We start from the raw sequence: 27,566 nt of genomic DNA, 5'->3' as shown, positions 1-27,566 counted from the left end.
GAGACAATTTACACAAAGTTAGAAGGAACAGATGAAGAGTCACCCCCTCCTGGTCCCATTGTCACCCCAGTGCATCTGGGCCAGTGGAGAATTCCAGGTGTGGCTGATGGGCTTCATTGCTGACAAGGTAGGAAAGAGGGTGCCAGGCTGTTGCGATGCTGACCTTCCACAAAACCTGAGTCCCAGTTCCTTCTGTCAAGTGGAAGAGAACCCACTCCCTGTGCCCCGGGAGGAGCCTGGCCCCCAGGACACTCAGCAACACCATGTTGTGGTGCTCTGTGGGGGGTGGGCCACAGAGAGGTCTGGTCCAAGAGACAAGCATGTGGCAACACCAGCAGCAGGCCCAGGTGGGGCAGTGCCCAGCCAGCCGTCCCCAGGCTGCGCTGACAGGCCATCTTCCTTAACTGTTGCAGAGAACATTTACAGAGTCAGGACAGTGTGAGGGCCCCTGCATCGTCACATAAACTCAGGTGGCACAGGGCTGTGTGTGCAGCCTCTGTTTCCCCTGCCCACTGCCCTCTCCCCACTCCTAACAGCACAGGGCATGGAGACTGGTTTATCCACTCAGCAAACATAGGCTGAGCAGCTCCCTGGGCCAGATACGTCAGATACGCCAGATACGTCAGGCCCAGGGATTCCTGTCCACAATCAAGTGAAGGCCCTGCCACCAGGAGCATCAGTCTACAGACACCAAGCAGCCATCCCCTGATGCATAGGGACACTGCTTTCTACTCCCACATAGCCTGAGAAGAACTTTGATTTGCTTTTGCAATCAATGAACACTTTTCATGAACTTGAAGAAGAAACTGTAACTGCATCTGAACCGAGCCCCAGGCTCCTCTGGACACAACCTCCTGAGAGCCACAGTTGAGGCAGGGCGCCCAACTCAGGGTGCTGTCCACTGCGGGCTTCAGTCGACACTGTGCAAGCACATGTGCTCCCACAGGGAAGCCAAGTGATGGCGACTACTAACGCCATAGGAGACAGTGCAGACGGCAGCAGAGGAGGCAGGAGGATGGCTCTGCACCCAGGGAGCAGGCAGGAGGATGGCTCTGCACCCAGGGAGCAGGCAGGAGGACGGCTCTGCACCCAGGGAGCAGGCATCTGCAGTGCTCTGCAGAGGGCCCACCACAGGCCACCAGAGTGCTCCTACACTGGATGAGGGTCTTTCTGCACAGCGCCTTCACCCACCTCCTGTTCTCAGTTTGTAACTGTGTGGGTGTACCTGCCTCCTGGACTGTGCCCTCGAGAATGCGCAGGTCTTGGTGGGTGACTGATGGGCTCCCTGTGCCTGCTCCTGCCACCTCTCACCTGGGTTCAGCAGCAGCAGTAGTCATCTTTTGGTTGCTCAGTCCCGAGCCCAGAGGGCTCCTCCGCTCCTCCCGCGCCCCTGCGTCTGTCTGCTCTTAGGGAGAAGCCCTTGGGTGCCTTCAACCCGGCGTCCCATCTCTCACCCCCTCTATCTGCCAGCACCTCCATCTTGGCCCAAGCCACCGTCACCTCTCATGGAAAGAAGACCTTTCCATGGCCTCTTTGCTTCTTTCTGCACTTGTGCCTCAACCTAGCAGGCAGAGTGACTATCACGGAACGAAGGTGTGCCGCATTGGTCTTGTGCTCAGAAACCCCTCGGTGCTCCATCATACTGAGTAAGACCAACATACCCATAATGGTACAGGTGACCTGCGTGATGTGCTTTGTCCTCCTCTCTCTTCCACTGCTCTGCCCAACCCTGCCAGCGCTCTCCTGCACTTTGCACAGGCCTACCACAGGGCCTGCATGGCCAAGACAGTCTCCCCAGAGTCCACGTGGCTCTCCCTCCACCTTTAACTCTGGCTCTTTGGCACAAACCACCACATCAGGAGCCCTCCCTGACCACCAGCTCCACATCCCTACCAGCCACCTCACCCAGCCTCCTGCCCCTGCCTGTTTCCCTACAGCAGTACCATCTGTTATAAGATGGACTTTGCCTGTGCATTCGTTTCTTTGTTTCCCCCTCTAGCATGGAAGTTCCGTGAAGCAAGGATGGGGTTCTCTGTCCCGCTTCAGTCCAAGCCCCCTCACAGAAAACAGTGCTTGTTCAATGAGCACACTCAGCACATCTCTGTTAATGCACTCAAAGCCGAAAGAGCTTGTTTATCCACAGATGGTTCTGTGTTAAGAGCTCCCTTACTCTTCTCATTCTTCAGGCAGCTAGCACCAGCCAGGATGCCACCCGGTTCCACCTCCAAGTGACCCAACAGGTAGGAGGGAACCCCATCAGGCTCCACCAACTCCCAATGGCATTCTTCTCCAAGGACAGCCCGCAGACAGCCATGCCTGACTGCAGCGTCAGAAACTCCCCCAATCTTCTGGACAGAGGTGGCAGTGACAACCGATGGTGACGATGGTACCTACTGCAGTGACACCTACGCAGCACTCAAAACCATCTGCACACATGCCTGGCCCCGAGCCCCAGGCTCTGCCATTCTCTGGACAGCGCTGGCTGGCTCATTTCTTGTAAACAAGACTAATTGCCAGGCCTCCAGGGATGGCTGTTTGTGGTTGTGCTGGCAGGGGACGTGTGCAGGGAGGGCTTAGGAGGTGTCAAGCCGCGCACCTCCACACGCTAGGACACAATGCCAGTGGTGACTGTCCACTGCTGGTACTGAGGCTGGCCGTGGGCTCTCCCCAGGAAGATCTGCTCCTAGAAGCCTGTGGGACTGCTGGTTAGGAGTTCCCTACCACGGACTGCTAACAGGGTGAGACCTACTGCTGCCGCTGACCCAGCTCAGCTGGAGCTGCCCTCACACACAGCCCAGCTGCAGACCCAAGTGGGGCCCACGTAACTGTGCCCAGAGACCAAGTCTCACAGAACTGCCGCCCTGAGGAAGCCAGAGCCCCAGCCCTCACGGTCAGTCCCTGTGACCCTGAGACAGCGAGACAAGCCTGGGACACCATGGTCCACACAGTTTCCAGAGGAGAGAGGCTGGGTCCTGTCCCTGCTGGGTGGTCTGTCTGCTTTCCCTACGTGTCCACATGGCAGGAAGCCTGGCTACGTCACGTCTGTCTGTGCCACTACCAACACAGAGAGAAAGACCCTCAAGTGAGAAGGGAACAAAGGGGTCGTCATCTCTGAAGATTGTGCAACTCGTTTTATGATATTTTCCCCAAATACATAGGAAATAATACAATGCCTGCTTCCTGAGGGCCAAGGTGACCCCCAAAGACACTGCCTCCTCACATGCCTGGCAGAGTGGGCCTTAACAAAACGGCCAAAGCAGGGTGTGGTGGCCACACCTATAATCCCAGCAACTCAGGAGACTGAGGCAGGAGGATTGCAAGTTCAAAGCCAGTCTCAGCAATTTAGCAAGGCCCTTAGCAACTTAGTAAGACTCTGTCTCTAATTTAAAAATAAAAAAAAAAAAAAACTGGAGATGTGGCTCAGTGATTAAGCTTTCTGGGTTCAATCCATGGTATCAAATAAACAAACAAATATTCTAAAGGACAAGACTGAGACCATCATGTTTCTGCATCTTGATTATTCTAAAATCCCCTCAGCACTTCCTCAAATGCTTCAGGACAGACCCCCATTGCTCAGTCTGCATGCACATGCTGTTTCCAAAGGGCTCACCCCTCTACCCTTCCACTCTCCTTACAACCAAAGGCATGCCTGGCTGAGCCCTTTCCACAAACTAACCCAGGCTTTAAAGTGTAGCCATAGCAAAAATGACTGCAAAGCTGACCCTTCTTCTCCCTGACTACCGAGCACACAGGTGCTCACACTTAGCAGATGTAATGGGCCAGGGTGAGGCAAAGGGGCCTATGATGGACAGCCTCTCCACAGGATCCAGCCCTTCTCTCCTACTCCTCCTGTCCTCTCCCACAGAACAGCCTGGAACATGTGGGGATTCAGGGCATAGCTGGGGACTGTCATGGAGGCTCCCCTCCTCACCTGCAGCCAGGTGCTTACCTTCATGCTTATATGTCATTTCCTGGCAGCCAGAGAAGTACAGGCACACCAGGGCACAGAGGCAGAGGAAGAAAGAGAAGTACAGCACAAATAGGACGTACTCCATGGGGCGAGCTGCTGCAGGACACGCCGCCTGTGGGGTTGGCTCAGCCAAAGGCCACACGGTCAGTGTCCATTTGCAGGCCTTTTCCCAGTCCTAAGAAAAGCGCGATCCAATCCTCTGTCAAAGCCTTCCCTCTATTCTCACATGCCTGCCTGTGTCTCCAAGGCTTCCTGCGGATCCCTCAGCAGCAGACTCCAGGACAGGAATACCCTGGAAGGTGCACCTTGGTAAAAAGATGTCTGAGCTGGGGCGGGGCCCTGAGCCCTGATGCCAGCCAAGGTAAGGAAGGAGCCAGTTTCCAGACTGGTCCATGGTGCGTTCATCATGAGGATAGCTTCCAACCAGCCTGTCCTTAGGGACTTTCCTCCTAGGACCCAAGCTCCCTGAGCCCAGAGCTGTCGTCAAGAGCACTGCATGGGCCCTGGGGCCCTGGGGCCATGGAGAGTCCCCAGGCACAGCAGCAGCAGTGGCAACACCAGAGAGCCTTCTCCTTCAGACCAGAGCCCCATGTGCAGTGGCGCCTCCTTCCTCACGTGCTGGGAGGTATCCCCACTGGCCAGCCCCCACCCTCATGCACCCAGATGTGCATACCCCTGGCCTCCCTGCAGTCACTCCAGGCATGTGTCCCACAATCTGTACACTGAAACAAGCCACTGTCAGGGAAACCACTGAACCAGAACCAAGTCCTCGGGGGCCCTGTCCAAGGGTGCCCAGGAGTGTCCTACACGTCTTAGAGAAGCTTTATTGGACACGACATCAAAGGCAGAGACCTTCATATTGAAAAAAGTGAACAGCATTACACAAGAAAGCAGAAGTTCTACTCCGTGACAGACACCAAAGCTCATTGGAAGGCAACACTCAATTCACAAGGAGCGAGCCTGCTGACTCACAGAGCTACCTCACCTCCAATGTCCACAGCGCCCCGCTCCTTTTAAAGTACCTACCGCATGCTGTATGATGGCATCACGTCCCGTGTTAGTACTGACCATCCCTATGCCTCACACTTCCCAGGGAGGCACCCTCCAGCCAGGATTGGGCCTGGGTCAGTGATGGGCCTGTGACCAATGCCAGCCCCAGGACCTCTGCTGGAACCAGGAGATACTCTCTTTCTGCAGGGGAGCCAGGCAGGCGAAAAGCAAGCCTGATGCTACTAGAGCCACTTGAGGGCCTACTTGAGAAAGAAGCCAGTCCAGAGAAGAGCAGAGCTGACGGAGAGGTGAGCACCTGGACTAGCCATGCCTGGAGCAGCCCCACCTAGATCTATCAGTGACATAAATTCCTTTCTTTGTTTAAATGACTGAGTTTTGGACACTAGGAACAAAAGCCCATATTGGCTAATGGGGAAGGGGAGTTAATCCTGGTAATCAAGTCTTCTAAAAAATTATCAAGTTCTGGGACAAGCTTAAAGACTGATTTTCTCACCTGGATCCTCAAGAGAAGCCAAGGACAATCTTTTCCTGGCAAGTGTCACCAAATGCAACAGCTGCCAAGGCCCCAGAGGTTCTTAGCTCTGCAGAATCCATGAGGTACATCCAGTTGACCTGGCTCCTAACCCTACTCAGGCTCCTTACTTAGGCTGACAAAAGGCTCCATGCCTGTCATCTGGCAGTTCCACAGTACCCAAAGCAGACAGTCCCCAGAGAACAGCTAGAGAGAAGGGGATCAGGAGGACTGAGGGACATCCTTTGGCCCTCACTACTGAGCCAGTGATGGGTAGTCTCATGCCCTGATCCCACCCAGAGGAGGTAGGAAGTCTGAGGACACCCTCTATTTTCTCCCAGTATCTAAACCACTGGAGACCTCAGGCATCAGACACAGTGCTGGCTCTAGCCCCACTCCTGACCTGCTCAGCAGGCCATGTGGCCCTGACACAACTCTCTGACAGTCCCTATCACTCCCTCCCTCAGCTCCAGCATCCCTAGAGCCCCAGAGGAAGCAGAAACAGAAATGGACAGTGACAAGATGTGGCTGCACACTCAGGACAGAAGGATCAAGAAGTTGAGAAAGCTCAGAGAAGGGGCAGCTAGCCCCCCTGGAAATGGGACTGCAGCCCAGTCTTGAGGGAGCCAGGGGCAGCAAGCAGAGGAGGTGAACAGCACTGGCCTGTCTGGAGGTAGAGATAAGGTGGCACGGAGAAGGCAGATACTGGCCCAGGATGCAGGGGGGTCTGGGGGCAGGGAAAAGGAGAAGGAGCCTGCAGGGTCTGCCTGGCACCTGACCCTCATTCCCATAGCTCTAGAGGGGAGGGGAAGTGCTGGGAGCAGGGTGCCACTAGGGAGCTCTCACAGTGGTTACAAAAGTGGGACAGAGCTTGAACCAGGGCGGCAGAAGCCCCTGAAACAGTAAGTGGCCTGGAGGGCCATGACTGCAATCTGGAACCTTTGCTCCAAGTTTCTCCTCAGAGGGCCTGGGGTCCCTCCTGACACCAGGCAGAGGGCCAGAATTCTACAAGCCCAGCCTCTGCCACAGCTCCTTGCAGAAGCTGAGGCTCACTACCATGCCCTCCCCAGCACTGGGTTTCCCGCCCTATTTCAGCAAATGACCTAGACCCAGCAGAACCTCCCATCTTCCAAGGTTCAGACGGGGTCTGAGGGACATGCAGTGGTTGGCTATTCTAGACAAGGTGCGCTTAGCAGCTCTGTGGCCAGGCCAGGCTTCTGAGCTCTGCTTCCACCCAGCTGGCTCCACTCTTCTCTTGTTGCTTAGTAACCTGCGAGCTTCTGTGAGGATAGGAACAGTGCAGACTGTGTGGGCGCTGGTGCTAAGTGCTGGGGGTGGCCCAGGACACAGCCCCTCCTCCCCACAGGTGTCCTAATGTCCTGTCTCCAGGACCCAAACCTTGCCCCCAGGGCTTTACCAAAGGGCTCCCCTGCAGGGAGGACACAGAGCAGTCCCAGAGGAGCTCCAAGCTTCTGATGGAGCCCAGACACCCACCTGGTGGCTTGACAGGAAGTCCTGCCACCAGCTTCTTCTCTTTGCTCAGAAATACATGGGCTGAGATCTGATGGTGGTTGTGGAATAGGGACTAGGTGACCAGGGACACAGCTGATCCACAGGGAACAAGCCCTCATCCCTTCTAGCTGAGGGTCACAGTGAAGACAGACAGGATGTGACCTGAGAGTAACCATTCTGCCCCTCTCAGAACACAATGCTGTGCTGGCAGCTCCAAGTAGCTGGGTACATAGGTGTGACCAGCTGCCATGAGCTCACCAGCTGCCAACAGAGCAGGGAGAAGCCGACAGGAATACGGCCAACCGCAAACACCACGAAGGAGATAGACAGCGAGACTACATGCACGTGATGGCCAACGCCAGGCGCCCTACACAGGAACAGGTGCCCACAGCCTGCTGTCCTCCTGTCCATGAGGCAGCAGCGTGGCCTCAGGTGTCACTGGACCTCAGGGGCATGGCTGTTTTTCAGGAACCAATACCCAGGTTCTAAGGGTGTACACACCTCACCAATGCCACATTGCCCTTGGCTGCAGCTGCCACACTGCTCCAGGCCTCCCTCTCCCAGTGCATCTGAGACCCCCAGCCGGCTTTCACCCAAGGCTTGTGAACCACGGCACTCGTGTTTAGCAGCTGTCAGATGCTGGAAGCTCAACTGAGCTGTGGCCTCTGTGCCTGCTGTACAGCTCACCACCTGGGTGGGGACCTTCTATCAGCCTCCAGTAGAGCAACCCCCACTTACATCCAGGAAATGCTGTTCAGGACCCTCCCGCAGCCCTGACTGGGGACTAATATGAGCCATGCTTAACTAGCAGTTTCCTAGACAGACCTGGGGGACTCCCACACCTGGCAAGGCCCAGTGAGACAGAGTCAGGACCCTCAGAGAGGCTAAGGCACCTAGGAAGATGAGGGCTGGCATCCAGGACTCTCCTCTAGCCCCATCACCCACAAACCAGGGCACAGGCGTGAAACTGAAGGAGGTCTCCTATAGGGGCTAACTACAGAGTCCAGGGAGGTTCATGAAACTCCTTCTGAAAGAGCATCAGAGGGCAAGAATGCAATTACCAGCCTTCCAGAAAATTCTGCACCTTTCAATGAATTCACCACAGTACTCTGAAGTGAAACCCCTGAAAAAGAGGGAAAATACTCGGAAGTCTGAAGGACAGAGGGCAAGGGAGCCATTTACAGGGCAAAGCTGCCGAGTGCCTGGAGCCTGCAGGAGAGAAGGAAGGCAGCTCTGGGGGATTACTGAACATGCTCAGGGCCGCAGAGATCTGGACAGCCACTCCGTCACCCCTTTACGACCCTGGAGTAAGCAGGAGCACAGGGGAAATGGCCTGCACTGAATCCTGAGAAGAAGAGAAGACAGTGGTGGGCCCAGGAAGCAGGTGAGACCTGAGCCAGCCTGGGAAAATTTCCATGCAGATTCCCAAACTCAGCCTTCTGGGAACATGAGGCTCTTCATTAAAATGACCACATGTTCTCTGGACAGCCCAGCACCCAGAAGACAGATGCCTTTTTCCAGGAGAGGTAACGTACTTACACAGCTAACAACCATTTAGGGTCACCTGCTCTGTGCCATGCAGTGAACAGGACATGGAGGGCAGGAAAGGCAGCCCTGCCCCTGCGTGCTGGGCACATGGGTAGCAAAGCATGCTTTGCTTCTGACCCTCTGTAAATTTCTCTTCCCGTCAGTGTATTCAGAAATCAGGAAAAGGGCAAAAAGAAACCCTTCATATTCAGGCATTCTGGTTTAGGTTAATCATCCCTCATCTGAAATGCTTGAAACCAAAATTTACTGTTTCAAATTTCAGAGCTTTTAGATTTTGGAATGTCTATATATTCCAGAAATATACACTGGGCACCATGGGCAGCAGGAGGTGCAATGCCCTAGTCGAAATCATGTTTCCCACCATTACACCCACATTCCACCCACCCAGAATCTATCCATGGGAACAATCCAGACTACAGTCACAGCTTTCTGCACAAAAGGGCTTTGCTTTGGCGACATTTAAAGAAGCAGAAAGTCCAACAATAGGGGAAAGGGTAACTAAATAATTGTATAGTCCCTGAATGAAATGTTCTGCAGTCAGACAATACAACAGAACAGGCCCAGAGGCTGGCTGTGCAGGCAAAACAGCCACTGCAGCTATCCCTAACCCGAGGCCCTGGCCTCAAGCATGCCCCAATGGCTGCATGGAGACAAACGCACAGCTTGTCTCCTTGACGAATTATGTAGCCACAGAAGTTCACATCCATGATGGCACTGTGTAATGTGGATAAATGCTTATAGTTAAGTCAATTCAAATTCGAGAGAACTCCAGGCATGGTGGCGTACGCCTGTAATCCCAGTGGCTCGGGAGTCTGAGGCAGGAGGATTACAATTTCAAAGCTAGTCTCAGCAACCTAGTAAGGCCCTGAGCAACTCAGTGAGAGCCTGTCTCTAAATAAAATACAAGGGGCTGGGGATGTGGCTCAAGCAGTAGCGTGCTCGCCTGGCATGCGTGCGGCCTAGGTTCGATCCTCAGCACCACGTACAAACAAAGATGTTGTGTCTGCGGAGAACTGAAAAATAAATATTTAAAAAAAAATTCAAAAAAAAAAAATACAAAAAAGGGCTGGAATGTGGCTCAGTGGTTAAGTGCCCTTGGGTTCAATCCCTGGTACAAAAAAATAAAATAAAATAAAAAAAGGCAAGAGCATTCCATAGCAGCAGCTTGAGGAACACAGAGGATGCCCACAGTCTACATGGGGCATGTCACTGTTTACCTCCCAGGTAACAAATAACAAGCTTTGCCCAAAGCACTATCCACTATGGAGCATCTAAGGCCAGAATGCAGAGATTGCCCCTTGGCCAGCTTGGCTTGGTGGTGGATGTTTGACCCAGTAGTCCTAGACCTGAATTTGAACCTCAGCCTTCTCAACCTATGGCTTCTCTTTGTTCCCATATTTACTGTCTACATGTCTCCTGTAACTACGAAATGGGAAGTATAACACCAGCCGCACCCACAGCCCACCTTCAGTGAACTCTTCTTCCTACCTTCTGCCTGCAGCGCTCATTCCATGCACTTTATTGGCCACCAGGGGGCAGTGTGAGCCAGATATTTTAGGTGGTCTACAGTACTGTAGCCTTCTACACCAAAGTTTACAATGCTCAGATTTTACATAAAGCAAGGGGTTATGGATTGTGTCCCCCCAGAAAAGATATGTTGAGGTCCTAACCCTGGTACTGCTGAAAGAAAACAGGGTCACTGTTGATGTAATTATGAAATTAACACCAGACCTTGTTGATTTAATCCACTGGCATCCTCATAAAACCTGTCATGTAAAGACAGAGACTCACAGGAGACAGCCACACAGGGAAAGAGCAGAGTCAGGATGATACAGCTGCCAGCCAAGGAAGCCAAAGGCTGCCAGGAAACACCAGAAGAGGAGAGGCAACAAATGGAAGGACTCCTGTGGACTTTAGAGGGAGGAAGCGTGGCCCTCCCAACACTTGAATAAGATTTCTGTTCTCTGGGACAATATTTTTCTGTCATTCTGAAAGACCCATTTTGTGGCACTTTGTTAAGACAGCCCCAGGATACTAACACATAACACTTCTCTTCAAAGACTGGACAGCCTTATCCACCTGGCCCATCTTCTATAGCTACCAGTATTCTGGCCCAGTTAGGCCCAGTCCCCACCACCCAGATGCCAAGGCCGCAGACTCTTGCCATTCACTATCACATCCACACAGCTGTTGGCCTAACAGAAGACAAAGCCGTCAGTGCCCCTGATTCAGAGAATGGAAAAGGAGGCCCATGTCTTGGTGACAACAGGTTCACAGGTTTAAGTGCAATCTATGCTTTTTTATTTGTTATTATTATGTGGACTCACTCCAGTCTGCCCTGCCACACCCCAGCCTGGGCCCTGGGCCTCTTGAGCATCTGAACCTCATAAGCCCAACTCAGCACACTTCTTACCTGGATATTTGGACACTATCACTATGAAATGGCAAGACCACTTTGCAAATAGAACCATTCTTTATTGTTCCAAACCCCACAAAGCTCCTGATCTCTGGTCTCTGAGAATGGAGTAGTGTGGTGTAAACCAAGCCAGAGAGTCCTTTAAATCCTTCAAAAGGTATTTATGCTTTCAATTTTGGGTGAATATACCCTGAAGCCTAAATGCAGAATTGCATCAGTAAGTTTTCCATGAATAAATTACCATAACTGGGTCACAGTACACAACTATAATTTATGCTGCTTTGAAAAATGGTGATAACAGGTTTCCCATCACCCAACACACAAGCCAGTGTCTTTGCCGCAGGCCCCTGTAGAAACGGCTGATACCCTCCCTTTCCATGGTCCGCCTGCACTGCAGGTCTGTGAAAGGGCAGTGACATTCTCAAGGCTCACCTTAGGTGGCTTCAGGCTTTTCCCTCGATGCCTCTTAGAGCGCAGGAGCCGTTCCCTCTCCTGGAAGGAAACACAACCATTGCTGTTCCAGCCGGCCTCACATTGTCATACCTAGCAATGCTACCAGCTCTCCAGGGCTGGGAGGGACACTGCCATGCCTATTGTCTACCTTGGGATAGGATGTTCCAGGATCTAAGCACCCAAGTCATAGCTGCTTCTTGGAACTAAGCTATGAGGACAAGCCATTCACTCAGGTCCTTATCTGGGAAATGCCTGGGTTCGCCAGCCCCGTCCTACCGTGCCTGATTTCGTCGTTGGGGTCTGCAGCTGTACAGCATGAAGCAGTGCACTGCACAGGGGCTCCCTGGCCTTGGCAAGTTCTACCTGCGACAGCAGCAAGTATGAGAACACCTGTGGCTTTGAACATGGACAGAGCTGAGATCAAATCCCCTAGAGCCTCCTCCTGGCCTGAAGACAGCTTTATTTCCCTCCTCTGTTTCCTCATTGCTATCCAGGCTAGACCCTGCTCTATGGCACTGCTGTAAGAAAGAACAAGAGACTGGGGTGTCTGGTGGTCTCTGTCAGTAGGAATGGTTCCTGTGAGGCGGGAGCAGCAGCAGCACTGTGCCCCACATAAAACCAGGGATTCGCTCCTAATCACATCTTCCTTCTCCCTCCAGCGGAACAAATCTGGTGCTTAGCTTCAGCTTTATATGGTCCACACTTCTGATCCTTAGGCTTTATCCTTATTTTCTCTAGTTTTGATTTGGTTTCTTCTTCTTTTTTTGACTTTATCCCTACTCACTGTTTTCTCATCCTAAGCTGCATCAACTCTTTTGTGTAATAAAGGAAAGATGGATGGATATTTGGATAGGTGGGTGAATGAAGGAAGGAAGAACTGAAAGAGGCAGAAAGAGGGACGGACAGAGAGAGTGTGACACTGGCCAAAGCCTTCCCTAGAATTCTGATGGCTTTCTATCCTGTGAATGGACCCACCATGTCTCCTGGGCAGGCAGCATATGCTCACTGCAGGGCAATAGAGGCCCTGCAGAATTCTCTGGATAGAACACCCCACCTACTTGAGGCAGACCCATTCCCATCTCCTTCCACAAATCTGCACCCCAATAGCTGTAAAACACACAGCCTTAACAAGCCCTTCAAATTCTCGTCTGACCACAAGGTTCAGGTTTGCTGGCTCAAACTCACAGACTGCAACAGCTAAGCTAAAACAATAAAAATGTAAAAACTGTTAATAATTCCCAGGCTTCTCAGGGATGGATCATACCCACTCTGTAAAGGCCAGAAGACTCACTGCTACAACTGACACTGCTTCTTAACAGCAGCAAACCAGGGAGACCACTGAAGAAACAAAAGTAGCCATGACACCATTCCCAGGTAGCAGCATCTCACCTCATGGAGACCAGGGCTGCTTCCTGGCAGAATACAGCAGGAATGTGCACACCACAGGGAACACAGCGGGTCCCCAAAGCTATGCTGCCTTACCTGGCCCTGATTACCCACTGCCCACCCCTAACACTGTGTGTCATATGGTGCCACTCACTTGGAGGCAGCTTACCAGCGAGAGGTCGTCAATGACGTGCTGCTGCTCCAGCACCTGGAGCCTCAGGAACTCGATCTCCTGTTCGTCCCTGGTTAGGCTGAGGTCATTGAGGGACGTGTGACGCTTCAAGGAGGCTTGAGCCGACAGCTTTTCTTTCTGTGACCAAGGGACAGAGCACTGCAGGATCACCCATGCAGTAGTTGGTTGTTAGGGACAGCATGGTGTGAGCTCAGGGCATGGAGACAGAAGGCCGATGAGAGGACGGGGGATGACAGTCACAGGCCCAGCCAAGCCTGTGATGTGGCTGATGATGCTCATGAGTGGGAGAAGGGGTAGGCAGGGCACAGGGATGGGGGGCACAGAGGGTGGTGTGAAAGAGCTTTGAAAGCTGGAAGGTTCTACTCAGCTATGATGGCTCATACTGTTTTACACACCTTAGAGCAACTCATAATCTGCCCTGACCACAGAGACCAGCCATCCTCCTGGGAGGGAAGGTCAGCACTGGATCAAGAGTAATTCCTGTGACTGCTCCCACTGACGGGGCTCCACTACAAGCCCCACTTTCTAGGGGCCCTCTGTGCACTGTCATGCATCCTATGGGTGGATGTCCACATCCTGCAATGCGGACTTCTTCCTTCCCATTTTATGGATGAAGAAACCGAGGCTCAGAGAAAACTGAGATGTCTCTAAGGACACAGCTGTCTGGCCCCTCCAGGCACAGATGCCCCCAGCAGTGCACATTCTAGAGATGTGGAGAGAACAGAAAAGGCTGTGGACTGACCCTGTTCATGAGGCTTCCTGGGAGCAAGGCAAGAGTAGCCCTGGAAATGTGGACTGTGAGATTTAGGGCTGGACCACCCAGACCAGAATCCCAGGGTGGTCCCGTATGACTGGGACTTACCATTTCCACGTTTTCCCTTGTGAGATTCTTGATTTTCTCCTCCATCCTCTGGATACTCTGTAGGAGGTCCTCGTTCTTCTTGTTCATCCGCTTGTTCTTTTCCACCAGTGGCTTTAGCTGTACCTCGGTCTCACGGGACCGTTTCAACTGTGGTGGGGACAGATAGAGATCAGGCCGCTTGAAGGCTTGGGGGTGGCCAAACTCCTGCTAGAGAAGTGAGCAGAGATTCAGCAGCCCACTCAGAGCTGCCACCACAAGGACCTACACAGTGTAAACACCGAAAGAGCCTCCAAATGCAGCATCTCACCCAGGCCTCAGCCACTGGAGTAAGGCAGGAGGAGGCCACAGCCTGACAGGGTGGCCCAGAGATGGGCCTCAGGCTTTCCACTGGCTGGTGGCTGTGTTGTGACCTCCCTCCATGGTCCTTCCCCAGGACATGACCCCCAGAGGTCAGAGATCACACACAGGAAATTCAATCCTACCTACTGTGCTCCTGGCTACCCCAGGCACAAAGCTAACGGCAGTTCAGCGTCCTTTAGCCAACAGATATACCCTGGGCTCAAGCGTGCCAGTTTCAGTGCTGGGGCCAGGAGATAGGCACAGCCATCTAGCCCTGGAGGAGCTCCCCAGGACCTCTGGGCAGATCATCCTTGTGATGTATAGGCTCTTGTTTGATCTCTGGGAACACCTCTGGGGCCCTCTTGGCCATTTGTTCTCCACCCAGTTCCTAGTGACTTTGAAGCAGGAGAGTCTGTAATCAGGTTTATCTTCTAGAACCATCCATGGCTCTGACCGCAGTGTGGAGGGTGGGCCAGTGAGACAGAGTGGTGGCGGGGGGGGGGGGGCAGAAAGGAGGAAAGGGACGGGGGGCTGTGCAGGGTTAGAAACACCACACTTCTTCCTCCGGGCAGTATCCCTGCTAACATTTTTAGCTGCATGATCATAGTTAAATTCTTAGCCTCAGTTCCTCATCTATAAAATGGGAATGATGGCAGCACCTGCCTCAGACTTGAAGTGAGAATTAAACACACAGTGAAAATTAGAACAAGTTAAATGCCATAAGGATCACACCCTAAGTCCTCCTCAGGAGCCTGAAACACCAGGGACCTTCTTGCTCTCCTTCCTTGAGCCCTTGGGACCTAGGACCTGCCAGCCCACCCCACACTAAGGATGAGAGCCTGCAATGGACAGGAGAGCAACATGGTCACAAGAAAGTGCTAGAACCACGGCTCAAGGTTGAGGGACTGACTCAAGACCCCTGCCTGCAGTTGCCATCTTAAGAGTTAGCATGAAGCTCTCTGGGACTGTCTGTTCAGAGGGTCTGTCAGCAGGAGCCCCAGGCTCAAGGCCATGCTGGAGAAGGATCGATTTCCACTTCAAACACCTCAGTGCTCTAGCTGCCTGGGGCCTGTGGGCATTTCCTAATCCACTTGGCAACCAGCACAGCTCCTCAGTAGTTTTTCTGTTCATGAATATTTAAGTGAAAAGTAGAGATAAATTAGATGTACAGTTTGATTAAAGCTGTATTAAATATGCCTTTAAAAACACTAGAAGAAAATGAATTGATTTTGATCCTGTTGAAGGTATGGAGTGATATTTAACACTTTTCATCTGTTTTTGTCATATATATTCTATAGACACACTTCCCTTCATCAAAATTAAACATAAAATTTAGGAGGTGTTTGTCAAAAAGTTTATGTACTGATACTCTACATAAAAATTTGTTCAGCAGTTTATCCAATGAATTTAAACAGATTTATAAAGTTGCTGTTATTACTGGAGTCCATATTCATTATTTTTTAAACATAGAAGCATATAAACTTTGATGCAAAAGAAAGTAAAAAGATAAAAATGAAAACTAACTATAATCAAATCACCTGCCCTCCCTCCCAAAAAACCCTTTCTGTAGCCAGAATGGTAACAAATTATTTTTGTTCTGTGAAATGCTTTTATCATTTAATTAGGAACAAATTTCCATGTCAATTAAATGTAGTCTACCTCCTCAGTCCTGATGACTGTGTAGAAGTCATTGCACAAAAGCTTCAAAGCCACCCTGGCCAGTGCCCCAATATGAGTGACTGTGCCTGGCTGTAGACATGCTGCAATGAGCATCCCCTCTACCTGCCTCACCCAACGTCTCCAACTGTGCTCTAGGGGTAAGTTCCTTCCAAACAACAGGTACTAACAGAGTTCTTCAATGTGTGTTAAATTTTTAATCAAAAAAAAAATGAGAAGGAAAGTAAAGACAACCAGGGGCTCTGCATTGACCCCGTGTCTCAGGCAGGTGTCGCGGCCAGGGCCCTTGCTTGCAGGGCGCTCCCTGTCCCTGTGCAGCAGATTACCAGTTCACTCCGCTCATCTGCCAACAGGGCGTTTCTGTCCTCCAGCTTCCGTATGACGGAATTCAGTTCAGCAATTTTTAGTTGAAATCGCCTCACGTCTCGCTCATCCATATGTTGATCCTAAAAAAGCGAAGAGACAAGCGTAGTGTGAGGAGGCCTCTATGGACGGAAGGGCTCCCCAGAGCACACAGCAGCAGAGGTCCTTAGGACAGCTGTGGGGCCAGGAGCAGGTTGGTGATGCCCCACACCCTGCCACAACCCTGGGGAAGACGTCCCCTCCAGAGGATGGAGACTTCCACCCTCAGTGGCCCCAGGGACCTCTCAAAGCTCTCTCACAAAGGCCTGCCCATGCCACCTGCCCAGTCCTCCAGGGCAGAGGCTAAAGCGCCTGGCCCTGCGGTGCTGAAATGCGGCGCTCCTAGCAGAGGTGGGTGTGAATGACCATAGGCCGGCATGCTCGGGGCCCCTCCATCAGGGCCCAGCCAGTGCCCTCAATGCCCTTGCAGTTGTCACTTTCACTGACTCGTAGGAATCTGACTTTGCCACTCCCTACCTTCCTGGGTCCCTTCCTGGCCCCACAGTGGACCCTTTGTGAGGTCTTCATTTTTTCTCTGCAACGGAGTCCTGAGACCACATTTGGCCAAAGCAGCCAGTCTTTACCTGGCCCTTCTCAGCGCCCAGCGCTGGCCTGGCACATGGGACGGGCTATGTGGGGAGGAAAGGGTACACGGATGGGCAGAAGACGCATGGAAGGAAAGTGGGAGCACGGGAGGGTGGGAAAGGTCAGAGAAGGCAGGCTAGCCAACAGATGATGGGCAGGGAGGAAGGGGTGGTGTTGGTCACCCCTGAAGTGCAAAGGCTTGTTTCGGGAGCTGCGCCTTACCTGGCCCCCCATGAGTTCCGCCATGTCCCCAATGCCAGGCGGGAGCTCCCTCTTTGGACTGCTGTGATGGCGCTCAGCCTCTTTGACCTGGACCAGCTGCTCATCCAAAGCTTCCTTCTGCAGAAGCAGCCTCTGGGCCTGGCCGGCTTGCACACCCAGCTCCTTCTCCAGGGCCAGAATCACCCGGTCTTTGCCTTTGATCTCATCCATCTGGAAAAGGAAGCGAGGGCAGCTAGGCATGGAGGGGGCTCATGACCAGGGAACCTGCTCCTTGCCAGGGCTTGAGGCCTAGCGAGGTCAAACCAGAGCTGCGAGCAGGCTTGACTTAACTGGGAACTCTCAGGACCACAGTGGCCCACGTCTATGGCCTGAGTCCAGCTCCTCCTTATTCCCCTGAGGATAGAGTGGACAGATCTCTGAGTCCAAGGACCTATACAGTCACCCTGGCACTTGCTGCTGGAGCTCAGCTATGCCCAAGTCCCCCCTACTTCACTTAATAGAACACGTAAACTCTGCTCAGCAGCACACCCCGCCCAACCTCTCTCTACAGCGAGCTGCTCTGCACGGCCACTGCTCCACTCGACCCCAGGTCTCCCACTCACTCACCAGCCACTTCAGCCCCCACCCTACCACCAAAATAGCTTTGGCCAGGGTGGCCAAGGCACTCCAGGCCTTCTGCCCACTGGATGAGTTTCATCCTCCTAGCCTCAACTTGAGCAGTGCCTTACAAGGTGGCCCTCTACCTGCCTCATGAACTTCTCCTTCCCTCACCTCTTCCACCAGGGCTCCTCAGTTTTGAGCCTCCTCACAGACACGACTTGCTCTGGCTGCCCCTGATGCCTACAGATCCTGCATGATGGGCTTCTTCTCCCTGTGTCCCTCTTGTGGACAGCCACGTCCTCACCATGTCATCAACTCCTCCCACATGCAGCTGACACTTAAATGAACACCCAGTTCTGACCTGCCCCAGAGCCCCAATATCACAGAACCTCTTGGTGGCTTGGCCTCCCTGCTTGGCCCTCCAGGAGCATACTCTCAGGCCTTCGAGGGTACACAAATTGTAAAAAGCCATCTGGTTTAAGATGATTTGTTTCAGTGGTCCCAGGAAACTAAGACAGGCATTAAAAGGGACAATTAGAGTTTCATTAATTGACCAAAATCACAATGGCCTGAGCTAGGTGATTATTTGTTGTCACAGCATTTAGCAATCAGCTCTGTTTAGATGGGTAAATCTCTGAAAGAACGCGCATAGCTCAGCGAGGATGGTGTCAAGCACATGCCCAGGAAAGGTTAAACTGTTGGGTCAACCATGGAAAGGACTCCACAAGCATATTAGAATATGAGTATGCCATCAATGCTGACCTGACATTGACTCATTGACCTTTCTCAGCTCCTACATCACATAAGACAGTCTAATTTACAAAGCAAGCCAATGAAAACTGATAAAACACGCTTGAGATCATAACAGGAGAGAAGTGGTGCCCCAGGTCCCAGGCTGGGAGGTCATGCAGCCACGAGCTGCAGGCCTGCCAACACCAGAGACCTTTCTTTGGAATACTTCAGGCTGCTCTCCACCTGCCCTGCGCAGATCTCTCCAGGGCTCAGCAGCCGGCATTGATGCAGTTTCTCCTTGAGCAGCGCGGAGTGTGCCCACTGCTACCCTGGTCATGGACCATCAGCACCCACCTGCTTTGGCTACATCCAATTCCTGAGTGGGAGGGCACTGACTCCCTGCTAAGACAACCCCCAAAGATGCTATGGATGTGATGCCAAGCCGGGAGCAAACAGAATTTAGGTGGAAGGAGTCTACTGATATAAACCATTCACAAGTATTTCCCTTAATTCAACAAATACCCAGCCAAGTGTTTTCTGTGGGTGATGGGAGGTTTCAGTGAGCAAACAGACCTGCTGCCCTACCCTGGGGCTTCTATTCTGCAGTAGAAAAGAGAAAACATAAGAAATAAGTAAATGCAGTAGTAGATCTGAGTGATTAGTGCCAAGAGAAAAAAAATAAAGTGGGGGAAACTCACAGTAGTGGCAGTGGGGGTGACCCAACTAACAGGCTATCCAGGCAGGACTCCAGTCTGCCCCTCAGTATCCACGTCCCAGCTGCACATGGCTTTGCCTGGGGCCCAGGTGTGCAACCCACCACCATCTCATGCTGACTTCCCTCAAAATGCAGCACCATGGCAATCAGGGCATCTGCAGGACCCCAAATTCCCAGCCTAGAAGAGCCCCAACTTGCCATCATACAGGTGGTGACAGCAGAAGCACCCCAACCATGATGGAAAAGGTTTCTAGGAAACATTCTCAACCAGTGGAGATGGCCTTGGAGAACAGATGGACAACGCAGAAGACACTCTGCAGCTGACATGTTCTAGACTGTTGTATTTCCCCTGCCGGAATCCGAGAGAGAGCTTCAGAGACTGGCCAAGCCACTCGCAGACGGCAGGCAGTCTCACAATGCCTGGACCCTACACCTGCCTCTCAGGCTGTGCGCTCCCATAAGTGCTGCCCCTGCCCTCAGGGGCTGTGCAAGTGCTAGACCATTGGCTCCTGAGCCCTCTTCTCACCGTGCTGGACATTCCCCCCGTCCTTGCACCCTTCTTTGACAATCCTAGTCTCAGCCCATGGGTGGGTTAGGAAATGGGTGGGGTGAGGCTGGAACACTCCAAGTTCCCAGGGTAGTCTATGATTGGCTCTGGCCACCCACATGGCCCACCGCTGACAGTCATTGGTTTGGGATGGATACCTGACCCAATCAGAGAAAGTCCTAGAGAATACATTTCTATACCCTCCTGCAAGTTCTTAAGAGCTAAGAACTAAGCTTAAGAGCAGTGGTCTCTCCCCAGCACAACATAAGAGCCCCTGCCTGGCCTGAAGGTGGCACAGCATGAGACAGCAGATCCCCAAATACCTGCATCTGGGGTGAGGGCACTCATGCCCTGGAGCTACAGTTGGTGAAAGCAAGATTCTCTCAAGGATGAAGATGGTTTGAAGTAGAATTTCTGTCCTCTGGAACCAAAAGAGCCCTAAGGGCCAGAGAATGGGAAAGAATGACAAACTTGCGGCCACTTCTCTCTCATAGGTGAGTGTGAGTGAAGGGCTTCACTGAACTTCAGAGAGGAATCCGCACAGCCTTCAAGACCCTGGAAACAGACATCGTTTACCCCGCTGCACACACAGAACTCAGGCCAGAAAGGTGAATGTGCCCAGGACCGACCAAGCTGTCAGCAGACCGTGACTCAAATTCAGGTGGCCTCTCCAACCCTCCCTTCTCCTCTCCTTGCAAGAACAGGATCCGGTCACTCTGGGCAGCTGGACCTACCAGGACGTGCATCTCAGTGGAAACCACAGTTTGGCCAGCTTCCAATGAGCCATCATTGAAAGTTATCCTGTGAAGAACTCCCCTTCATGGGGTCAAAGACTGGAGAAGAGGCCACCACCCCAACATCCTTCTCACTGTCTTCCCTGGCACCTGTAGTGAGGTGAGCATGCCTACCTAGAGAGTTAGGACATGGCTTCATTTGGAATAGGGCATTTGCAGATGGAATGAAGATATACATTAAGATAAGACTGTGCAGTGACTGGTGTCTGCACAAAGAGAGGACCAGATGGGGCTCTCATGGGAGAAGGCCACAAGAAGATGGACTGGAGAGATGCATGGACACTCCAAGGAGCACCATGCATGGCCAGTTGCCAGCAGAAGTTGGCAGAGACGGGGAGCCTGTCTAGAGCCGTTGGAGGGAGCATGGCCCTGCTGACACCTGGGTGCTGGACCTGGAGCCTCTGTCATTATAAACCAGCACGTCTGTGGTAATGTCACAGCAGCCTTAGGAAACTAACAGAGCACCATGCCAGACTCTCCAGGAGCTGAGGGCACTTAGTAAAGGGCCACTGTCCCATCCCCTGTGGCCAGGTATAGCTGAAAGAGGAAGTCCTGGACAAGAGGTTAAAGTATGTGTGACCTCTAAAGTGAAAGTGTCCTCAAAGGAAGACCCAACACCCTTCTTCATCTCTCCTCCTGCCACCAATCTGAAACAAAGATGACGGCTGGCACTCCATGGGGATGGAGGACCATGAGGACCAGTGCCACACCCCAGGACTTCTTCAAAAAGGGACCCTGGGAAATACATGTGTCCCTCACAACTCTCTGGAGCCCTAGAGAGCCCCTTGCCTACAGATCTCCAGACCCTGTAAATGAGTGGGGAAAATCCTCCACCCAGCAAGCCCCTGATCACCTGAGGGCATCCCACCTAAAAGCAGCCCCAGTGCTCCCAGCTGGTCTGAGGAGTGACCAGCGCCAGGGCATCACTGCCCCCTGTGGTCAGGAGTGCCCTTCCTAAGAGGCATGCAGTGTGCAGGGGATGTCAGAGCCTCGCCTGTCTGCAAGGAGGGGCGACAGGAAGCCGCCTTCCCAACGTGCTGTCATGGCAACAGCCCTGCCTGAGCAGTGAGGCTGAGCAGATGCAGGACAACAGGTGAACACACAGCGCCTGCTGCTCCGTCCACACAGACCATGGCGAAGCCACAAGAGCCACGTGTGCTGGGAGGCACCTGAACTGGGGACACTGCCTGGCCCTAAAATGGAAATAGCCTCTCGGCACTGATTCCTAGGTACACTGGAGATTCAGTCCTGGCGTCACTTGTGTAAACACATGCAGTTCATCCCCATTTTCTTTCTTTTACATATGCACTGTCCCTGTGATGAAAGAAGATATTTTTCATGTCTCCTACTACAGAAACTTGCTGCTAGATGCTTTAGCTCATTTAATTCTCATAACTCTGCAACAGATATGTGATTGCCCCCATTTTATAGATAAGGCATCAGAGGCTCTGAGATGGTAAGCAACTTCCCTGGGATTACACAGCAAACAAGAGGGGAGTTTAGATAATCACACCAGGACAGACTTCCTGCACCACTTATGCCCAGGGCTCCAGGGTCCCACCACCCCAGTGGGGGGTTCCACCCTCCTCCCTTCTGCTGCCCTCACTGGCCTGGGCAGCCCCAGGCCTCCTGATCTTCACCCCACACTGAGGCCCTTGACTCTGGATGGGTGATGGAAACACCCACCAGCAGCAGCCTACAGGCCATCTCTGCCCTGCTTCCCACCCGCTTCCCTTCAGCTGGCTTCTCTGACAGACAGTTCTGAGAACACAACTGTGTATCTTCCTCACTTCATCCTCCACGTCCCTATGATTGTCACAAATGCCACTGCTGACGCAGGAAGCAGAGGCCATGGGGGCGCATTCTGCACTGTGTCATCTCTCCACGCCCCCTCAGTGGAGTCCTGGATGTGGAATGAGAGCATCTCGGGCAGGAACACGCCTCCTGCTGAACCCTAACCAGAAGCCAGCGCGCCATACTGCACAGGCTCTGAGGTCTCAAGGGGACAAGACGGACCAGCCTCTGCCCTCATGGAACTCAGATCGTCAGAGAAACTAATTAAGAGGGAGAGATAAACATTTCAGATGAGAGGTGCTGGAGCAGCTCGGAGGCTGGCTGGGAAGATGGGCAACTGGGCAGGCCTCCCAACAGAGGGGTCCCTAGGTGCTTGGGCAGGTCTCCTTGCAGAGAGGACACTGGTATGGGGACTTCTCAATAAGAAAGGGCCAGCCATGCCAAGTCTGAGGGAAGGGCACTCTGATCAGACCACAGGGAGGCGCCCGTGCGAAGGCCCCAGGCAGCCCGCAACCTGCACAAGGCCCACCTCCGCCTTCTCTTCTTCGGAATCCTCCTGCTGCTCTTCCACAGAGGGGAGAGCGCCCCCTGCCTTGCTCCCCTCACCACTGCGAGCTGACCTCATCTAACAGGCACTGCTCCTCCTCTCTGGGAGCCAGGTAGTCCTAATGTGAGACTAATGATGAAATCAGTTGTTTTCTAATAAACTTGGCAAACTTTTCAGACACTGAGGAGTGAATGGTCATGTTTTTAGAAAGTTTCCACCTGCCTGCCTTGTTTTCCTAACCCTGTGGGCCTCTGCGCTCTGCCTTCTCTGAGGGAGGGACTGGGACAGGAACTCCTGCAAACCTTTGTCACTACAACCCCGAGGCTCTTCTCAGAACTCATTCAACATTGCCCTTAACACAGTATCATCTACAAACGAGTTCTAAAGATGACCAGTGGCCTGAGAGAGTACAAAGTCCTCCCCAGACTCTAGCCTATGAAATGGGGCCATGAGTGCTTCACCTCACAAAATCCCAGAAGGATGTGGGGCTGCACACATCACCACCCACTGGCCACAACAAGCACACGGGGTGCTCATTTTCATCACTGGGCAAATGGTGTTTGGTCAGTCAAGTTTGCACAGACAAAGCCAGGCTAGACCACACCTGGGAAGTTGGAGGGAAGCAACGTTCCTTTGATCAAGTTGTGAGAGCAAGAAGGTGAATTTTTTAAAAAATATTCTTAGGAGCTGTAGAGCTGTCTGGAGCCAGAGAAAATAACTAAAATGCAATGACTTTTATGGCTCCTTGCACTGGCAGGACAGAAAAGCAGAGTCAGGACTGGACCGTGGTGGCCCAAGTGCTAGGAGCGGAGGCTGTGACTACAGCTTAGTGCCCGCACAGGGTGGGGTCTGCCCTGCCAGTGCCTGTGGACGCTTGGTGCTTGCTGCCCTGGGTCTCCTGCGGGCCGTCCCCACACTCAGCTCAGGAGCCTCACATAGGCGGCCTCTTCCACACACTCTGTGGGGTCAGCTGGCATAGTCCAACACCACTCAGCACCCCTAGCAGGCTCTGCCTGGAAACCAACACCACAGGTTTTGAGCTAGCAAAGGTCCTGCCGCTCAGCTATCTCATTCCCATAGTCTGGCAGTGATGCCAACTCAGAGGAAAGCAGAGTTGAGAGTGGAGAAAGACCAGGCCCAAGCCTCCTCTAGGCCTCCATGCAGCAGTGCCATAGCCAGACATTGCTCTCAGTTTCCTGAGTCAATCAATTCTCAGATTTGCTTCCCTTACTGGCTCCATTTGATTGAAGGACAGGGTGAGGACAGTCTGTCCATGCTGCTTGTTAGGGAAGCGCCTCTGCACCACCCCTGGGGTTCACAAGGAGCCCAGGGTCTCCCTGCCTTCTCCTGGCCTTCCCATCCCAACCCTTTCTCCCCGACAGGCTCAGTTACTGGTGCTCAGCCATCCAGGGCCTGCACATGGGGGCCTCATGTCCTTGCCCTCCTGCTTCTCCTGGACCAGCAGGGGGCAGGACTCAGGGAACTGTGTCTGCTTCAAGATTCAGAGGCTCTATCAAATAAGCTGCCATCATGGCTACAAGTCAGAAGGCCATTCTGGCTCCTTTCAGAAAATGGCATTTTCTAGCCTTCTCTGTCAGTAATAAAGGAGACCATTTGCATCTCCCTCTGCTGACACTTGTCTTATTCTTCAACTGGTTGAGAATCAGCACAGAATATAAAAAATAGAGTGCTTGTACTAGGCCCTCAAGAATCCTAATGATGTTGGTAATTCATTTTTCTTTTAATATCTTATTTCAGTTGACTTATAACATAAATGCAGGAAGGAGTACACACAGATCAAGTTTAGAACAATTTCTGAGCGTACAGGTAGCCCTCACTTTCCATAGCACTCCTGTGATGGAGAGGTGTGCAAAGCAGAACTAAGTCCTCACACTGCATGGCTCTGCAGTGACAGATCCGATGTAGTCACCACAGGAACAAGCAAAATGAGGGCATGGTACTGATATGCGTGAGTCCCATTTCACATGGTACCATGCCAATTAGAACCGCCTGTATCTGAACACACAAAATATAGAATGTTCCTCACACCCCAGATAGCCCCTGCTTTCCATGTCCACCCATCCCCAGCTAATCCACACACCCTTGTTTCCAGCACTGGGGATGGTTTGACCACATAAATGAAATCTGTTATGGTTTAGATATGAGGTGTCCCCCAAAAGCTCAAGTGTGAGACAGTGCAAGAAAGTTTAGGGGTGAAATGATTGGAGTGATGAAAGTTTTAGCCTAATCAGTGCATTAATCCCCTGATAGGGATTAACTGGTTATACAACAGGTTATACAACTTGGCAAACTTATTAAGAGTGGATTTGTAGGTGTATAATCAAGTTGTATAACCACTGGGTGGTGACTGCAGGGAGGCAGGGTGTGGCTGGAGAGGGGGGTCACTGGGGCAGGCCTTTGGGGTATATATTTTATACTTGGTGAGAAAAGTCTTTCTGCTTCCTGGTTTTCCTGACTGGAGCCACTTTCCTCCTCCATGCCCTTCCACCATGATGTTCTGCCTCACCTGAGGCCCAGAGCAAGAGAATCATCTATCTGTGGACTGAGACTTCTGAAAATGGGAGACACAAATAAACTTTTTCTCCTCTAAAATTGTTCTTGTTTTAAATTTTGGTCCCAGCAGTGAAAAATCTGACTAAATCAGAATCATAAAGTGGTGGTTTTTAAGGCTGATTTTTTTTCTAGCATTATGTCCAGGAGATTCATTCATTCTCTATGTGTCAGAAAGTCCTTCCTTCACATTGCTGCCCAGCCTTTCAGGGACGGACCACATGGCATTCACCCTACTACTATGCTCACTGTTCACACAGCAAACTGTCAACCCTTGTACTTCAGGGTAGTGGGTCTCTAGAGTTGAAGTGTGACTTTGTATCCAATCAGACACGTGGATGTATATGTACAGCTGCAGAACACATCCACATTATTGAACCAGTTTAGCCCATTTATGTTTGCAACTACCGCCAAGACCCATTTCTGTCCCATGTGCTATTGTTTTATACATTCTACTTCCGCTTATGCTATAAACTCCAAAGTACATTGTTATTATTCTGCTTTTGACAGTCACTTGTATTCGAAAGAAATTAAGAAAAATAGGTAGCCATGTACTACCTCATTTACTCATTTCCAAAACTCTTCATTCCTCTCTTATAGAACCAAATTTCTATTTGGCACTGTTCTTTGCCTTGTGAACTTCCTTTAATATATTTGGTGATCTTCAATTTGAAAATGTACTTATTTCACTCTTATTTTTTGAACACTGTTGTGGCTGTATATGGACTTTTTCTGTTCATCACTTTAATATACGAGAAATCAGAGTTCTAATGACTGTACATCTGCTATGGATTGGATCTAGAATGTTCCTGAAGCCATGTGCTGAAGGCCTGGCCATCAGCCTGTGGTACCTGTTTGGAGATGGTGGAACCTTCAGGAGGCAGGGCCTAATGGGAGGAAGTCAGGAGGCTAGAGTATGTCCTCAGGGGATATTGGACCCTGCCTCCCCCCACACACCTGCCTCCTGGCCACCATGAGGTGAACAGGCCTCCTCTACCACATGTCCTACCATGATGATGTACTGTGACACCACAGGCCCAGAGCAGCAGCACCGAATGACCATGGGCTGAAACGTTCCTCCCTTCAAGTTTATTTATCAAGGGTATTTTGTCACTGTGAAGAAATCTGCTAACACAATACCCTTCTTGTTTGGTCCTATCAACCTTTTTAATTTAGCCGCCTGGTAGCTGCAGAGAGTTGTCTCATGTGCTTTTTTCCTCTGATAAATATGGGTGACTTTTTTAATACAAATACAGAATCTGCAATTAAACCTTCATCTATGTGATTTAAATTTTCCAGATTTCTGTTATTTTAAACATTTTAGGTATAATTTATATATCACAAAATCCTCTCACAAACCCACTTTTAATAAGTTTGCCAATTGTATAACCATCATTAGAATCTGTTTTAGGATGTTCCCATGACTCCAGTAAGATCCTTCATACACATTTCAAACCCTGGTCCGCCACCAATGTATGTCTGCAAACATGACTGTTCTGGACATTTCATATAAATAGGCCAGGCTCCTCATGGTCTTAGGGGTCCAGCCTCTCTTGTTTAGTTAGCATAATGCTTCTGAGGTTCTTCCACTGTGTAGCATGTACTAATCGTTCACCCCTTTTTATTGCTGAGAAGCATTCTATATGCACATACACCATATCTTATCAATTCAGCAATTGATGGACATTGGCTTGTTTCCATTGTTCAACTTTTAGGAATAATACTACTCGGAACACTTACATATAGGTCTTTCAACAGGCATATGTTTTCTTTTCTCTTGGATAGACACCTAGGAGTGGACCTACTGAGTTGGTAACTGAATTTATGTTTAAAAAACTGCCACTGATTACATGGGCTACTCCATATAACCATATGAGGGTTCCCACTGATCCCCATGCTAGTCAATATCTGCTGTGACCTGGGTTTTAAAAAATTTTTTTATTTTTTTAGCTTTAGGTGGACACAATATCTTTATTTTATTTTTATTTGGTGCTGAGGATCGAACCCAGTGACTCATGCATGCCAGGCGAGCGCACTACTACTTGAGCCACATCCCCAGCCCCTGTGACCTGGTTTTTTAAAAAGTACTATAGTCAATCTAGTGGGCATAAAAATGATACTTACTTTTTGTGTTTCCCTGATGTTCAATAAGTTTGAGACTCTTTTCATTGATTTATTA

The 27,566-nt window shown here is 51.4% G+C and overlaps 2 protein-coding genes across 22 annotated transcripts in view; both read right to left on the bottom strand.

Moving 5' to 3' along the window:
- On the bottom strand, positions 1-11,394 carry LOC144366599 (uncharacterized). The gene has a single exon (XM_078021008.1). It carries the CDS (start codon positions 4,053-4,055, stop codon positions 3,738-3,740), a length of 318 nt encoding a protein of 105 aa, XP_077877134.1. The 5' UTR covers positions 4,056-11,394; the 3' UTR covers positions 1-3,737.
- Jakmip1 (janus kinase and microtubule interacting protein 1) overlaps positions 1-27,566 on the bottom strand; it is a 143,408-nt gene that overhangs the window by 32,648 nt on the left and 83,194 nt on the right. For 15 of the 21 annotated variants that reach the window (XM_078021005.1, XM_040292679.2, XM_040292678.2 and 12 more), the window contains 5 exons: positions 17,088-17,297; positions 16,205-16,324; positions 13,863-14,009; positions 12,977-13,138; positions 11,401-11,460 (listed from right to left, as the gene is read on the bottom strand). In XM_078021005.1, coding sequence (XP_077877131.1) covers positions 11,401-11,460; positions 12,977-13,138; positions 13,863-14,009; positions 16,205-16,324; positions 17,088-17,297 — 699 coding nt within the window. The remainder of the gene's footprint in view (positions 1-11,400; positions 11,461-12,976; positions 13,139-13,862; positions 14,010-16,204; positions 16,325-17,087; positions 17,298-27,566) is intronic. The other 6 variants (XM_040292683.2, XM_040292685.2, XM_040292692.2 and 3 more) reach the window with 1 other exon arrangement.

Source organism: Ictidomys tridecemlineatus, chromosome 9 (assembly GCF_052094955.1).
Source record: "Ictidomys tridecemlineatus isolate mIctTri1 chromosome 9, mIctTri1.hap1, whole genome shotgun sequence".
Classification (NCBI taxonomy): Eukaryota; Metazoa; Chordata; class Mammalia; order Rodentia; family Sciuridae; genus Ictidomys; species Ictidomys tridecemlineatus.
Note: the sequence above shows the minus strand (reverse complement) of the source record. Positions and strands in the feature narration are given on the sequence as shown.

Coding starts and splice junctions, on each gene's coding strand:
- LOC144366599 (XM_078021008.1), bottom strand. CDS start 4,055: ATGGAGTACGTCCTATTTGTGCTGTACTTCTCTTTCTTCCTCTGCCTC.